The 15,774-nt window shown below is 40.7% G+C and overlaps 1 protein-coding gene across 1 annotated transcript in view; it reads left to right on the plus strand.

Moving 5' to 3' along the window:
- The first annotated feature begins 4,209 nt into the window (after positions 1-4,209).
- The window catches only part of LOC116998272 (cytosolic phospholipase A2 epsilon-like), a 31,708-nt gene continuing 20,143 nt past the window's right edge, over positions 4,210-15,774 (plus strand). The window contains exons 1-2 of the mRNA XM_033063792.1: positions 4,210-4,236; positions 6,007-6,079. Of these exons, the coding sequence (XP_032919683.1) occupies positions 4,210-4,236; positions 6,007-6,079 (100 nt within the window). The remainder of the gene's footprint in view (positions 4,237-6,006; positions 6,080-15,774) is intronic.

Genomic DNA, 15,774 nt, shown 5'->3' on the forward strand with positions numbered 1-15,774 from the left:
TTGGTAGCAAAACCATAAAGCCATCTTCAGACACAGAGGGTGGTGACCATGCAGTATCAGTTTAAAACATTTTACTTTGTTTTAATAACCTGAATTAAATAGCCTTCTACCTTTAAATAGTTTTGTTTCCCAGGTGCTTTTTGGTCATGAATTGTTGTGAAATAAATATTTTATGAAGGATGTTTAATTTTTCAAATTTGTGTTGGACAACACAGATACGGATCAGTGGCTGTTTAGGTCTTATCAATTAAATCAAACTTAAACATTTGTTTTGAAGGACCACTGCTATCTCCTCTCACAACCGTGTCCTGTCTGAGATCACACATATGTTCTGCATTATCTCCCTGAAGTGCATTTTTGCTTTAGCATCATCTGGAACTTTTTCAGTATAGTGTATTGAACTATTGCAAAAACACAGAGCATGTGAAGGGGATTGCAGGATGTATGGTAATTGAACACTGGAGACATGCAGTAAGATACCAATTTTCTGCTCACTGCATCTCAGTGTATCCCATACCCAAACACACTTAAGGCCAAGAAAGATCCAGCAGAGAGAGATGTGTAGCTTCTGTGTCTGGTGTGAACTCTTCCTTAGAGGTGAGTAACCAGAGAGAGGTATTCTTTTCTAGATCTGGAGCTGGTTAAGAAGTTGGTTTTTACTGATTTTGTGTAATAATCCCACAGAAGTGTTTCATATAATAATCCCTTTCTTGTGAAACAAAGGCATATGCTGGCATCTAGAAGTTGGTCAAAGGTCAGCTAAAATGAGCCTTACAGGAGTCCATCAGAGCCTGGCCTAAAACGTAGGCAAGATCTATAGAAGAGTATCTTCTTTCCACAAATTTTCCAACAAGGTAGATAGGCAATTTCTGCCTTATAGTCTAAAATCCTGCTCACTGTTTTATCTGAGTAGCCACTCATAAGCTCAAACTAAGCTCAAACCTGAACTATCAAAATGGATATCATATCCTTAATGCCTGCCAGGGAGGATATAGTTATATTTGTCAAAGTCCTCCCATGACTGCCAAGTTATGGGCATTCCATCAGCTTTGTAAATTCTGCAGGCTCAGAAGAACTCTGGTGCAGTTTCAATTCTTGTTGCTCCCTGCTGGAAATATTTTTGTAAGGATTAGAAACTCTGTTTAATTTTTCCTGTGAACTTTTTGATAGTAATGGTGAGCAGGACCTGCTCCTGCCTGGTTTTACCAGCCTCAGACTGGTTGGAAAACATGTATTCCTGGGACAATGGAAACAGCTCTCTGCAGATGCCTGCTTTACTTTTTGTATGTCCCATCTCAGAATTTGTGATGCACCCTAAAATCTCAGATGATCTGAAGCAAACCAGAAACGGCAGCTTCTCAACCATTGGCATGGTGTTTCATATGTTCTCACTAGGTGTTTTGTCCCAAGGACCAGTTCTGGTATTTCTACTAGATTTTCTTCAAGCAGAGGCACTTGACAGTCAAAGTCTGGGATGGGCTCTCTCCAGCTCCATGCTCTGCAGCATTTACTGTGGAGGAAATTCCTGCAGAGAGAGACCTTGGGTAGGAGAGGTGACAGAGGCCTAGAGATTGACCCATCCTTTTCCTTCCTTGTACCAAGTTGAGGTGCTGAACACATTTTTTGTGGGTAAAACTCCTCCTTTTGTATACTTTCATTATTAATATTTCTGATGTTACCATGTGTTTCTTATCCCATTGTTTTTTTGCATTCAGTAAATTGTTATCTCAGTCCATAAATTTCTCCTTTTGTCTCTCCCTTATGGATGGGAGCGGGGAGAGGGAGTGGCTTATTTGGAATTTAATTTCTGACTGGTGTTACACAGGGTGTCCAGTCATTCCCTGTGTCAGCTGAACCCTCCTGTGTTGGGTCTGCAGGGCCAGGTTTTAGTAGCAGAGGTATACAAGGGTGGCCCAGAAGCTTCCCCCATCTCAACAGCGTCAATGCCAGCTGGCTCCAAGGCTCACCCACCTCTGGCCAAGGCTGAGCCCATCACTTGTACTGCCTCCAGGATAATGTATTTAGAAATGGGAAAAAACCCCTGTGCAACATCAGTTGCAGTGGAAGAGGGTAGTGAGAGGATGTGAGAAACAGGCCTGCAGATATGAAGGTCATTGAAGGAGGAGGTGCTCCCGACTTTGGGGCTGAGTTTCCCCGATGCCTTCACAAAACAATTGTTAAATAACTATTTAACTGGCTGTTAAGTGGCCATGGTGAGGCAGGCTGTCCCTTCCAGCCCTTGCTGGCCCATGGTGGAACAGATTTTCACCTGCATTCCCTGGAGAACCCCACATGGAGAAGTTGGATGCCTGAAGGAGGATGTGACACCGTGGGATGTCTGTGAAGGAGCAGGTCCTGGCAGGACCTGAGGGCCCATGGAAAAAGGAGTCTCCATTGGAGCAGGCACCCATGCTGGAGGATGTGTTTCTGCAGGACTGCACCCCAATGGAAAGAATCCACACTGGAGCAGTTTGTGATGAACTGCTGCCTCTGGGAAGGACTCAGCTTGAAGTTCATGGAGAGCTGTTTTCTGTGGGAGAGACCCCACACTGGAGAAAGCGAATCTACTGGGGTGGGGAAGGTAATGAAAATCAAGAGTAAAATTAAACCCAAGAAGAAGGAGGGGTGGGGAAAAGGTGTTATGATTTAAGTTTCATTTCTCATTATCCTATCTGATTTGATTTGTAATAAATTAGGCTGATTTCCCCAAGTTGAGTCTGTTTCGCCATGATGATAATGGGTGAGTTATCTCTCCCTGCCCTGATCTCAATCCACTTGCCTTTCATTAAGTTTTCCCTCCCCTGTCCAGCTGAAAAGGGTGGGGTGTGTGATAAAAGGACTTTGGTGGACACCTGCTATCCAGCCAAGATTGAACCACCACAGCTTCCCAGGGTTGCTTGGCTGTTTTGTTGAGGGTTTGGGGTTTTTCTGGTTGTGGAATTTATTTTTTTGGTGGTGTGGGGAGTGTGTGTGCTTTTTTGGTTTTTTTTGTGTTGTTTTGTGTGTGTTGTTGTGGATTTTTTTTTTTGGGGGGGGGTATGGCGGTTGGGGGTTCATCTAAGGGGAAAAACATATTTTTTCCATAGTGTGAGTATTAACAGGTGCTCCTGCCCTCTCATCATCTTCATGTCCCTCCTCTGGATTCACTTCAACAGGTCCATATCTTTCCAGTGCTGGGGGCTCCAGAGCTGGATGCAGCACTGCAGATGGGATCTCACAAGAGCAGAACAGATGGGCACAGTGCCCTCCTTTAATCTGTTGGCCACACTTCTGGAGCTTTTGCATCCCTTTAATTGAAAGGTTGTAGAGGGTAGATTCCTAATCCTAAAATGGTTGCTTACTTAAGTAGTTTTCATTCAGAGAAAAGTTGTAAGGCCAGCAATGACTGTTGTGTATTTTCCTGATGTGTGAGGGTGGAAGGGGAAGGCAGGAAGACCTCCTGCACTTCTGAAGAGGTGGTTTCATATCAGGCATCTAGGCATGTTAGTAGCTGGGCCCATACAATGGCTATTTATCTGCTGCTGCACAATTCTCTGCCAGAAATTTGAAGACTTTGTTGTCATTTTTACATCATAATTGGACGACACTGCATCGTGTTTAAAATATCAAGATGTTAACACTTAAGCTGAATCAATGTGTTCCCTAATTTTCAGAATTTGAGGTTTTTTTGTCTTGGGTTACTCTGAAGTTTTTTGTTTGTGAAAGGCTTCCGAAAGCAGGAAAATTTATATCCCACTAACAAATATATGAATTAAATTGGGGAAAACATCTACCACTAAGTAACTTTAGCCCCTCTATCTCCAAGAAAAGGCAAAAAATACAATTTGATTAAAGTTGTTCTATGCCTACATATACCTACCATTATCTTTGTTCATTGCTGAGGCTGCTAGAACAGATATCCACACATAAGTGCTGTGTGTTATCACCCCCTTATCTTGAATTGCTGTCAACTCTTGGCACCTTGGTGTGTACAGCATTCCCCAAACACAGACCTCCGGTATTTAGCTGTCAAATAAACCCAGCAAATTCCCTCCCCTTTTCTCTTCATACTTTCCCTTTCATGCAATGAGGAAGGTGGGGCTTGGATAAACCACTTGCTCCTCAGCAGGTGCCTCCTTAAATCTTGCAGAGGTGGTTTGTGAATCACTGCTGTTGCCTCTAACAGTGAAGTGACAATCCATCTCTGACTTGCATGCAGCTGGGAGCAGGATGGGCTCATACTGGAGTGCTCGTGAGGTGAGGGTGTGAAAGCTCTAAGAGCTGAAGATGGCCTGGGGTGGGTTTGTGGCTGGGAGGAGAGGACTTGTGAGCTTTTATTTCTAATTTCATGTACATATTTACTTATTTATGCAAGGATGACTTATACCTTTGCTAGTATTAGTTGCCTTGTGGAGGCACTCTTGGTAGTGAAGTTCAGCCACAGGGGGTGATTCACATGGAGGCTGGGAACCATTCTCAAATGCCTCACAGGAGCTTTCTGTGAATTTGGGATGGATCTGTGGTTAGACTCAAGTGTTATGTAAGCTGTACCCTTCCACAGTGCAGCATCTGCCAGCTGTGACTATAAATGTATACGGTGTCCATATATAAATGTATATGGTACAGCAGCCATGTACCTGGTAGTGATGCACACTGGAAGTCACTGCCTAAAACCAGTGATTAATAGTGATAGTCTTAGTTTTATATTTGTGCATGACTGATGCACAAAAAAATCTTGAACTGTCACAGAAGTTGTGGTGGATCTTTTTTGTTTTAGTTGTTTGATTTTGTTTGTTTGTTTGTTTTGTTGCTTTATGGGATTTTGGTTTTTTGTTTGTTTCATGGAACATAAGTGGGAAGGAAAGCCCTAAAATTATCTGTTGGGTTTCAGGGAATGAAGATACTGTCTCCTTCTCAGTTCTGAAATCAACCTTCAGTTTGCCATGAACAACTTATTAGGTTATTCTGTGCCCTGCTTCCCTAGTTGTATAATGGAGGTTGTAAAGCTTCTGTCATACATACATGGATATATGTTAACATAAATGTTCATTGACGCTTGCAGATCTCAAATGGGGCATCCCCATGGCTTAAGAAATAACACATATGAATGTCTAACCAATCTGGTCAAAGAAAACTAAGGATCTACAAATTCATCTTTTTGAACAGAACCTGGCAATGGTCTTTGTGTGACAATATGCATAGAAAGCAAGGAAAGAGTCTGTCCTCTATGCTCTTCCCCTTGCCCTTAACCACTGAAACAGCATCAAGAGTAAAAGTAGAAGCTTCTCAGAGACAGGGGGTGAGGGGAGACTTTATCCACCCAGAACCTAAACCCAAACATGCCCTTCTCTTTCGGAGTTACACATAAAAAAACAAACCAAGGTCAGCTTATTACAATTCAAGAGTGATAGAAGAATTTTTAACTTCTCACCTGGATCGATTCCTAACTGGAAAAAGGAGTGACCTAACTCCCTCAAGGAATTTGGTGGAGTCATTTTGTTAGCCAAGAATGGGAGAGGAACTAGGTAATGCTTTCAGTGAAGCAATAACTAAAGTTTGAGGTACTAAAATCTGCAAGAATTATGTTTTGAGTCAGGTCTGTTATTTGCCTTTCCTTCTGCACTTGACATTTCAGCTAATGAGCCTTCTGCAAATATCCAGCGTCTGGTTTGATTGGGGAACTTTTGTTAGCATCTCTTCCAAAGATGTTTTCTTGCATCTGCTTTTTTTCATGTTGTGCTGCATTGTTCTGATGGTGTCTCACTCACCAAACAGTGCCACAAAAAATTATTTCTTCTGCCAATGATGTATATAAACAGCAGAATAGTCCCTCATTTTTTTTCCATTTTTTAAGACTCTACAGAGATATGACTTTAACTTCCAAAGTAATGCAAGTAATGCACTTCATCTTCCAATTTTGTTTCATGGCTTTCAAAATTGCAACACGAAGTTGTGGGAGAGCATGTTTTATGAAGCATAAACAATTTAACATTAATACAGGTAATAAACTTTGTCATTTTTCTGCAGAGTGATGAATGCCCCTGCTGTTCATTCTTTGTGAAAATCATAAGAATGAAAAATCTGAGAAAGGCAGATCTGTGTGAGTATCATAGTCTTTCTTTGCAATTTTTAGTAGCTCAGTTCTGAAAGCAGAGAACATGTGCTTGCTACTGGCACTCTAACTGCTATCTGTGTATGAAGTGACACGGTGGTTTCAAATATTGATGCATATTTGAATTTGGGCTATGCTTTGAATACAGTTTTATATAAACAATACCTTTGGTTTATAACATGTTACTATTATTAGTGGAAATAGCAAATGTCTACTGTGGTGTACTGTAAAGTACCTTAACTGCTAACAAGATTTAGAGCCAGTTTTGATGAACAAAGTCAGGTGTTAATTCTCAGTAGTAGTCTTTGAATTTCTCTTTGTTTTAAAGCAAAAAAAAGATAGAAGGAGCATTATAGAGCTTATTGTCAAGCAACAATTTTTCTGTCAAAATTTCACTGAAATGTTCTCAAAGTAGACTTTTCAGGATAAACAAGTACCATTGAAATGTTTCTGAGGACTTGGAATAGGTGAAAGTGGAAGTGAAGAGAAAAAATCTCAGCAGTTTCTTTCTCAGGTAGGAGAAAGAAAGCTCAGTATCTCAAATATCTGACTCAGAATGAACAAGTCAGGAACAAATGGGAAAGGAAGTGAATATGAACCTTTGTGTATCAAATAAGACTAAATGAACACAGCAAGTATACTTGCTTCCATGGAGATTCCTATTAAATTCTTGCTTTTCTGCCATTGTGATACAAGGATATTGCCTTTTCTTGAAAACAGCAAAACTTCAGAGAAAAGTGAAAGGATGTTTCAATTCCTTCTCTGTAATTTCTGTCTCAGCTGAACTGTTTTCTGGCATGTCACCAAACCAAAGGAATTTCTTAGTTGCCCTGACAGACAATAACATCAAAACAACCACCTGCAGAGCTGATAACAAAATGTGTGCCTCTGGCCTTAAAATCAGGGATGTTTCTTTGCTTTCCTTCAGCTGTGGCACAGCACATCTAATGAGCCCTCTTTGTGCAGAGGGACTCTCAGTGCCCATGTCTTGCACACAGACATATAACATAGGACTTGCAATGTCATATAACATAACACTTATTTTTTTTATTGTGGGTTTGCTCTGGCAATCACCTATAATCATGCTATTGACCTTTTCCCTGTGTATCAGACAAAAGGTTGTGTTTGTACATGGTGCAAGTGTAATTACAAGGATTAGGTTACTAATATGCATTTAAGTCTGTTAGGAATAAGGCTTATTCATGAACCAGAAGGAATTGCTCCCTAATTATGAAGGTTCTCAAGTAACTATAATCTAAGTAGTGCATATCACAAAGATATAGCTGTTGCAACTTCTAGGCATGTTTGAATTTGGCTAAATTTTCCTTGTGAAAATTTAAAAGAATAGTGATACCAGACCAATCCAAAGTCTCATTTGGATTGAGAGTATGTCCCCAGAACTGGCTTATAATAAATACTTTCAGGTATGACAAACACTGGACCATACTTTTTTCTGCCCTGTTCTCCCAAGAGGTCTGTGGCTGAGAGATCTGGCTTCTGAGTCAACAGTAGTGTTTGCATTTAGTTGTCATACCCCAAATTATTGGATTCTGGAGGCCATTAAGCGATCTTATTTTGATACTTGTCATCTCACTTTGCTCTGAATGGGAACTCAGACACTCTTTTTTAATGTCACAGGAAAACACCATTCCCAGTTTCAGGATGTTATTCTTTGGGGAGGTCTATATGGTTATATTGCTTACTAAATAATTACAGACATTTTTTTTTTTCTCTTTGCCTTGCATGGGCAGCAGAAATGCGTGCATGAGAAAACCTGGTCCTTTTCAGGGTGGTGTGAAAAGACCTTTTTGCATATTAGATATGTCAGCTCTTACACCAAGACAACCGCCCCCTTGTACTTACCTCAAGAATTGCAGAATGCTAATCATTATATGACTGCCTCCATCTTTAAAACTGAGACAGCTTTGTGGCTGTCACAAATCTTCATAAATACATCCAGGATTTCTGCAAAATCTGCCTGGAGAATGCAATTTCTTTGCAACTGTCCAACAGGGCTTACTTGTAGCCCCAGCAAAATGACGAGTCACTGACAGCATCAGCAAAAGTGACAACCTGAGGTGCCTGGGTTCTCCATGTTCTTGTTTTCCAAAAGCTTGTCCACCATACAAGATCACTGGAAGAGAGCATAGTTTTTTATGTCCATGTCCCAGAGTTATTTCATAAAAGCCAACTTTATGCAGGGCTCTGCATTTCCACCATTGAACCATGGCACAGTTACTTTCTGGAGAGACTTGTCTGCCACTGCATTTCACCCCATGTGCTGCTTAAAACACGAGCTGGATGGGTGTTGTGTAGATTCCCCAGAGCAGGTCTTGTTTTCAGCGTGGCTGCCTTGTTGTGCACAGTCCCACTGGAGCACACCTGGCACTCACTGATCCCAGAGGCTGCCACTGCAGTCACAGCAGGCCATGGGGTGCAACACCTGGCAAATCTGGTTTTGCATGGCCCTTTTCTCAGTGGCGGGGTTCACTGATCTTCCAGGAGATAAAATATGATCTACACTGCAAATTGGCATCTATAGAAGAGAAACCTGCTTGCTTCATGGGCTACAAGTGAAATATAAACTTAAAGTTTTCTACATACATGTATTTAACAGAAATACTCCACTCAGAAGACAAAGAATGTCTTTAGAATTGGTGACACATCCTCATTGGTATTTAGAAAAATCCAAGGCTACAAAAAATTTTTCCTAGAATAGTCTACAGCTACTTTTAAAAATTTGTTTTCTTTAATATGAAAGGATAATCTCAATCAGCATTCTCATTAGATAAAGCTTTAGGCTACTCTTTAGTTATAGTACTAAATCTGGGCCTTTTAAAATCTGAGCATGTTGCTATATAATTTCATAGCAAGCTCACAATGCCACACTGCCTATTGATTTTAACAGTTGGAAGGCAGTTGTACCAATGTTTTTCCTTCTATCATCTAAACCCCATGTTAACACCATGAGAATAACAAAACCCCTTTTAATGCCATGTTCTCCAAAGGAAACCAGTGTGTGTGGAAAGGACTGATTGAAGATATGCTCACAACATGTTGTGCATATTTCCTTTTACCTTACCTCTAATTGTAGCCCTGGTGTGAGAGGGTAGCAGCAGTCTTTTTGCAAAAAGGGCAGTCAGGCAGCATTGGCAGTGCCAACAGGCAGCTGCCTGGGCTGGCCAGAGCTAATGGCACATTCACTTGAGCATGAAATTGCTTCTCATGGTCACTGATGTTTGCAGTGGTTAAGAACAATCCTGGGATGTGGTCCTTTTAAAAAGAGTGTTGGTGTCTTTTCAGGGCACCTCATTTAGGTTCCTGATGTCACTGCCTCTCAGACAGGTTGCTTTTGCATCAATGGAGAGAAAACCTAAAAGAGCCCAAGACAAATGCTTGGCAAGAAGAATCTACACAAGGACAGAGAAGTCACTATGTGGGTAACTGCCAAGTTGCAACAAATCCTGTAAACAGGGATTTCCTAACTGGTTAAGAAACTGAAACAGGTATAAAAGCAGCCAGTAATCACAAGAAGATCCTCCCTGTGATGTCATATTCCAGAGTGGGCCTTTTTTACTGTAATTGTAAACTGATTAGATCAAGATCAAGAACTATTTACATAACTACTGAGGTACCTGTTGAAATGGAGGCCTGATATTGACTGATGTTTAGAAATAAGTAATGACCACAGCTAATAATAGGAGTAACAAATGAATAGATAATCTCAGTGAATATTATGTAAATCAGTTTCATAGCTGCATTTCTTAACAACTTCTCTTCCTTTCTATTCAGTCTTCTTTTTGGTTTTATGTACTCATGTGAACCAAGTCTGCTCATGCTCTTCCTCAGTTCATTGTTACCAAACACGTTTCCCTCAGGTTACCTGTTTTGAATTCGCTAATCTGGAAGATTAATTACTTTTTTTCCCTTTTTCAAGTCTTTGATGGCCATGATGGAGTGTAGGATATACAATTTTACTGTATTGTATTAATGGTAAATAGTGTGGAGATAAAAAGTGTTTGTCCCTTGACAGCAGCATAAACTGCCATTAAAAAGGACAATGCTATTTATAATCAAGGAGATCCTTACTTGCTCTGTGCATCTCCTTACAGCTGTGGGAACAATTGCATCTCTTCTGCTAGGTATCAGTGGGTTGTATGTAGGTGTACACACATCTTCTTGCAGCCATGCTGGCCTCTGCATGCTTCTGTGTGCAAGATCAGAAAGCTGTTCTGGTGGTCAAAGGTGTGTGATCCTCCTGCGTGGCTTCCTTTAGATTCTTGGTGTAGTCTTAAAGAAGAAGAGTTTCTCAAAACCACAATTCCTAATTTCCAAAGCCAGGGCTTCAGCAAGGACACCAGGAGTCTCACAGATGCATTAGAAAGTTGAACTTATTACTGACAGAGAGACTGGCGAAAGTAAAGGATCTTAGATAAATAGTAGGCTCATCTCTGCCTCAAAAGGAAAGGTGAGATCAGCTACTGTGCTCTGTACTGTACCAGTGCAGGAGGCATTGCGACACTTGCCCTTCCTTGAACAGGCATGAATTTTAAGGACTGTTGTGATGATACTATGTGCTCCTAGCAGACTTCATTATCCTCTTGTTTAGTGGGGGCTTCCAGTTAGCAAGTGGTTGAAACAACTTTCATAATATTTTATAATATTTAAAATGTCAAAACCTGTTTTAAAACATGCTTGAAAAGGGTGGAGGCAATGGAAATGAGCAAGGGAGAAGACTGGGTGAAGAAGAGAGGCTGGAATGAGTAGGTGGTGATGGCAGCAATGTAGAACCACATGGTGCCTTGAGAGAACACAGGTCCATGTGCTGACTCAAGATCCTTCATTCTTCCTCTGCCATTTGGTTTGCAGAGTTAAAAGGTAGTGGCAGATTCTGCTCTAGTTTGCACTCAGAAAACAGATAAGTATGAAGCAGTGTGTTCTTTGATTTCTGGATAGGATTTCTGTTTACACGTTTCCTTGGGCTGAGCTGAGTAACGCCTTCTCACCATTTAAGAAATGAGCTGAGCATTGCCATTCCCCATGCTTGTTGTCTCCCACGTCTTCTTTAAATTATTGTACCTTGGAATTTTTGATCATCCTTGATAAAGACTACATTTTATTCTATATCCTGCTTCCTGTTGCATAATTTTGTGTCAAGACTGACGTATACTTAGGTTGACACTAAACATTAACTACAAATTGAATATCACTGGACCTGTGTTGACAGTACTTTTAGTTACAATTCGGATAGTCAAAGAATTACTACATAACAGATATTGATAATTCAATTATTCAGTTATTATAATTATTGATAATTCATAAATAATGGAAGATTGCTAACAAAGATTTACAGGAATTGTTTCAAGATTTTTTGAGGTATTTGTTTGATGGGCTGTTGCGGTTTAGGAGTGGTACTCCTCTATTTAGTGCTCCCACTAAGAGACTCTCCCAACAAAGTGCCACTTACTTCTCCTGCTGGGCAGGCTGGAGAGAAGAATTGGAGTCAAAAAAGCTTAAGATTATGGGCTGAGCTAACAATTTATTGGAAACAGCAATGAGGTAAGAAAGGAAGCAGTAACAGCAACAATATCAATGAAGAGAGTCCCTTCCCCCCTCTCCCGGCAATAACCTCTGGGTCCTGGCCATGCCCCCTCTTGGCTACTGCAAAAATTAACCCTGTTCTGGCTGGAACCTGGACACGGGGCGAAGGTACAACTTCTCATGTTTGATATTTTGTTATGAAAAATATATTTAAATACATTTTTGTTCATTGAATCTAAATTGGTTTTATCCACCCCAGAACCTGTCCTGGTTGTTCTGGTTTCATAAAAAATAGCAGTATCTATAGCTCATCCAGTTACTCATTATGTGACTGATATCTGTCATTAGCAATTCATTCTTTCTCTGCCCTCTGAGCAGAGTTTTGTTTTATGCATCTGTCTCTCTTAGCGTCCTTACCAAGGATGTAGATGAACCTGCTGAGGTGATTGGCATTGATAAAAGCACAATGCAGTAAGGCCTGTGGTACCTCTTGGTCACTGTGGAGGTTTTGAATACCTGGAGTAGTGCCAGGGAAAGCCTTGCCCACAGGCAAGATTCTCAAAGCTTGTGGTCCTTGATCAGTGATGGTCTCTGGAGCTTTGGGCAACCTTTTTGCTGAACAGAGAACACTGATTACCTTGATAAAGATAAGGACCAAGAACCCACATGTGATTTGCTGTTATGTGGGAGGCCAATGCAAAGTAGAGAGGCTAGATTTGACATGGTTGTGATAGTTTGCACTGCTGAGAAGATACATGAGAATGTCCCCATGGGACTATGGCTCCTCTCTTGGGCACTTTCTGTGTCTGTACCCTCAGCAGGAGACAGTAAAGTAGTGCTGCAGTGAAGGTTAAAACCAGTGAAGGTTAGAAGTAAGATTCACTCCCAAATTTTGGTGCTATTGTTTGCATCATATTCTCCTATTAAATTGACAATATTTCTGAATACTTTCCTGACAAAGGTACTCATCTGCCCTCTGTGTCTGCATCAACAGTGTTGATGTCTGACTAAACCATAGGTTTTGCCTAGTTTGTTCTTTAAAAGAAAATGAAAGAACCTTCTTAAAAATCGAGCTAGTGATAGAGGTGAGATTGCATGCACCACATTATCACCCCAAGATGGCTAAAGGTGGAACAAAGAAAATCTGACTGTTTGATAATATCTCTTTTCCTAAAATACCCATTTTGGGTGTTAGTGGCTGTTTATCTGAGGGTGGGAACACTGAAATAGTGGCAATGCTTTTTGAAAATCTAAAAAGTGTATGCCTATGAAAATGCATGTTTTGTAGTTGAGCTGTGCATAGGCTTCTCTGCATTGCATTGTGTTGCATTTTGTGTTATTTAATTTTGATAATTGTATTGTGATGGTACCTGGAGACTCTATATATGGATTTGGACCTTGTTCCTCAGACATTGTTTAGAATGAAAAAGCAGCAACTCTTCCAAGGAGCTTAGAGTCTTATTTCATACATGTCAAAGAAGGAGGTTTGGAGTTGTTTTGGAGACAGCACCCAGCTATCTGGTAATTGATCTCTTGGGCTGGTGTATCATACAAAGCTGTCCTATCACTTCTTTCCCTGAGAGTCAACCCTGGGAGGGAAATGGCTTGGTTGTTTTCCATGGACTATAACTGACGTGACATGATTATCCTGTTTTCTGCCTTCCAGCATAAACATGGACATTACGTGGCAGCATTTCCATATGGCACCTTCTAGATTTACCTGGGCTGGTCCTCATCTCTTGAAGCAGGATGAAATTTAGCTTGTCTGTCACTGTTTCATACATGTCTGAGTACTGGAACAGTTTGAAATGAGTTAACTAAAAAATTTACAAAATCTCTCGTGCTGGAGCTAATCCTCCTCTAAGAGCTGGGGCAGCCTTTTATTTTTTTGCCTCTGTTCACACAGAGACACAGATCCTTATCATCTTTGTATGAATCATTTGGACATTACAGAACTGATTATTTGCCAATCTTTTTGTTGTTGTTTAATTGGCAAACTCAAGTCTTTCAACTCTTTCTCATATGCCAGGCTGCCTAAATCAATTCTCTTCAATTTGGGTATGTTTACTAGCTAGTAAGAGTTGAAGCATTTTATGGTGGAAGGAGGAAAAGAGTGGAAGAGAATGCAACATGGAAGACATTGAGTGAGCATCCACATGTTCCTCTCCAGGGCTAAAAGTGTATGCAAAAGGATCTCAATGCTAAATCTCACCACCTGCCCTTATGTTTAATATTATGTATTTGGGATCTGGTCCAAAATGTAATTAAATTTGTGTTGTATATGTGAGTTGTCAGATGCATCCTGCAAAATTTAATTCTGGGGTATAATTTGTTATTCTTTGTGCAGTGTCCTGCTTTTAATTGCTTGTTTTCAGAGTCAAATATCTTTGTCTCTATCTACATTCTTATCTTAGGCTATGCTGAGACTGAGACCTCACTGGTTGCTAACCTAGTTGGTGTTAAATGTGGCTCATCAGCTTGTAGGACTCTATTTTTGCTCTTATTAAGGGTGAGCAGCCTTGCTAAAGACCAGACTAACCTCTCAGGTTGGTACAGGTCTGTTGTGTTCAGAGGGGATGAAGAGCTGAACCTATGACAGCTCTCTCTATATACATGAGTGTAAGTCACAAGTTTAGCACTTCTTTGATACTCTGAAAATAATGAATGCCTTTCTTCTAACCAGAGTCATAGCCTGTATGTACAACAGAGAGATATCCCAGACCATAAATGAACAAATTCTCTAAAACACACATACATCACTAGTGCATAAATTGCAGACACAATTGCTGAAGAAACACCCTACTCCTCTGGCACCGTCTGGGGAAGTCACCATGCAAAGTTAGTATGATCTTTTTCAAATGTTAAAAATCAATGACAGAGTTTTCGAAAATAGTGTGTGAAAGACAGCTAAAGAAAGCGTTTCATTGCCAATAAATTGTTTTCAACAGGTATATTGCATATATTCTGCATTTTAAATTTGCAAATGCAGGTGTTTCTAAATCGTGTATGTAACATTAGGATATTTTTTAACGTTATTGCAATGTTAAAGTAATTTCTTACCTACTATGGGCAGTAAGTGGGAAACAGTCAAGGGCATGCTGAAAAACTGGAAGATGTTTCATGTTCAGACAGTATCAGAAGACCTGAAAGATAAATCATACGTACCCTGATTGCACAAATTGCTTTAAGCAACACCTATTCATTGCAGCATGGTTTACCCCACAAGTTTAAAGAAAATGTGGAAGGAGAACCAGGAGACTGGTAGAGAAACAATAAAATAATTACTGATCAGACTCTCTTCCTGGGTCACATCCAAGCAGATTACAAAAGTGGAAAGGATAGTTATCACTGTGTTATTGGTGGGGAAATGCAGATGGAGAAACAAGATAAATTTAAATCAATTGCTCAGAGTGACTTAGCAGTATGTGACAGAGCTGGGACTGGAACCAACATGTGATGAGATATTTTCCAGCAGGTTACTCACTTGGTCATGCTGCCTCTCAGCATGTAATCCACATTTCCAGACTGCCTGTTATCATACCCAGATCTGAGCTATACTGTGAATGCATGACAAGTTCTTAGAGCTGGAGACATTGGAGACAGCTGTAGTTGCCCGGCAGCAAAAGAAATGCAAATTCCCTAGAAAGGACAGCAGATTGGCTCAAAATGGGAGGGCTGGAAGGGGTAGATGACAGTCTAGAGACTGAGCCCCACCAGTCTTCACTACATCATCAGGGTCTTGGTTTGTTAGCACAGGTTCATGAGGCATCAACTCTTTTATATTCTTAGGAGCAAATGCACTGCATTACTCCCTGCTTAAAATCAGTTGTCTCAGAAGTATCAGAGAGATCCCTAACCACCACCAAATACTCCACATAGACCAGACTGACACACCAAGGGAAAGTTAGTTGCACAGATATACAAGTACCCAACTCGCCTCTCACACAAACACTCTGGCAATGCACAGGAGACAATTCATCCACACCATGTGGCAATGCTCAGCACACAGAACAACCTGGTCCAGTGGGAGGTGCCCCTGCCCATAGCAGGGGGGTTGGAACTAGATGGTCCTTAAGATCCCTTCCAACCCAGGCCATTCTATGATTCTGTGATAGCTGTGCCCATCCAGACAGGTCTGGAGA

The sequence above is a fragment of the Catharus ustulatus genome, chromosome 6, assembly GCF_009819885.2.
Source record: "Catharus ustulatus isolate bCatUst1 chromosome 6, bCatUst1.pri.v2, whole genome shotgun sequence".
Lineage (NCBI taxonomy): Eukaryota > Metazoa > Chordata > Aves > Passeriformes > Turdidae > Catharus > Catharus ustulatus.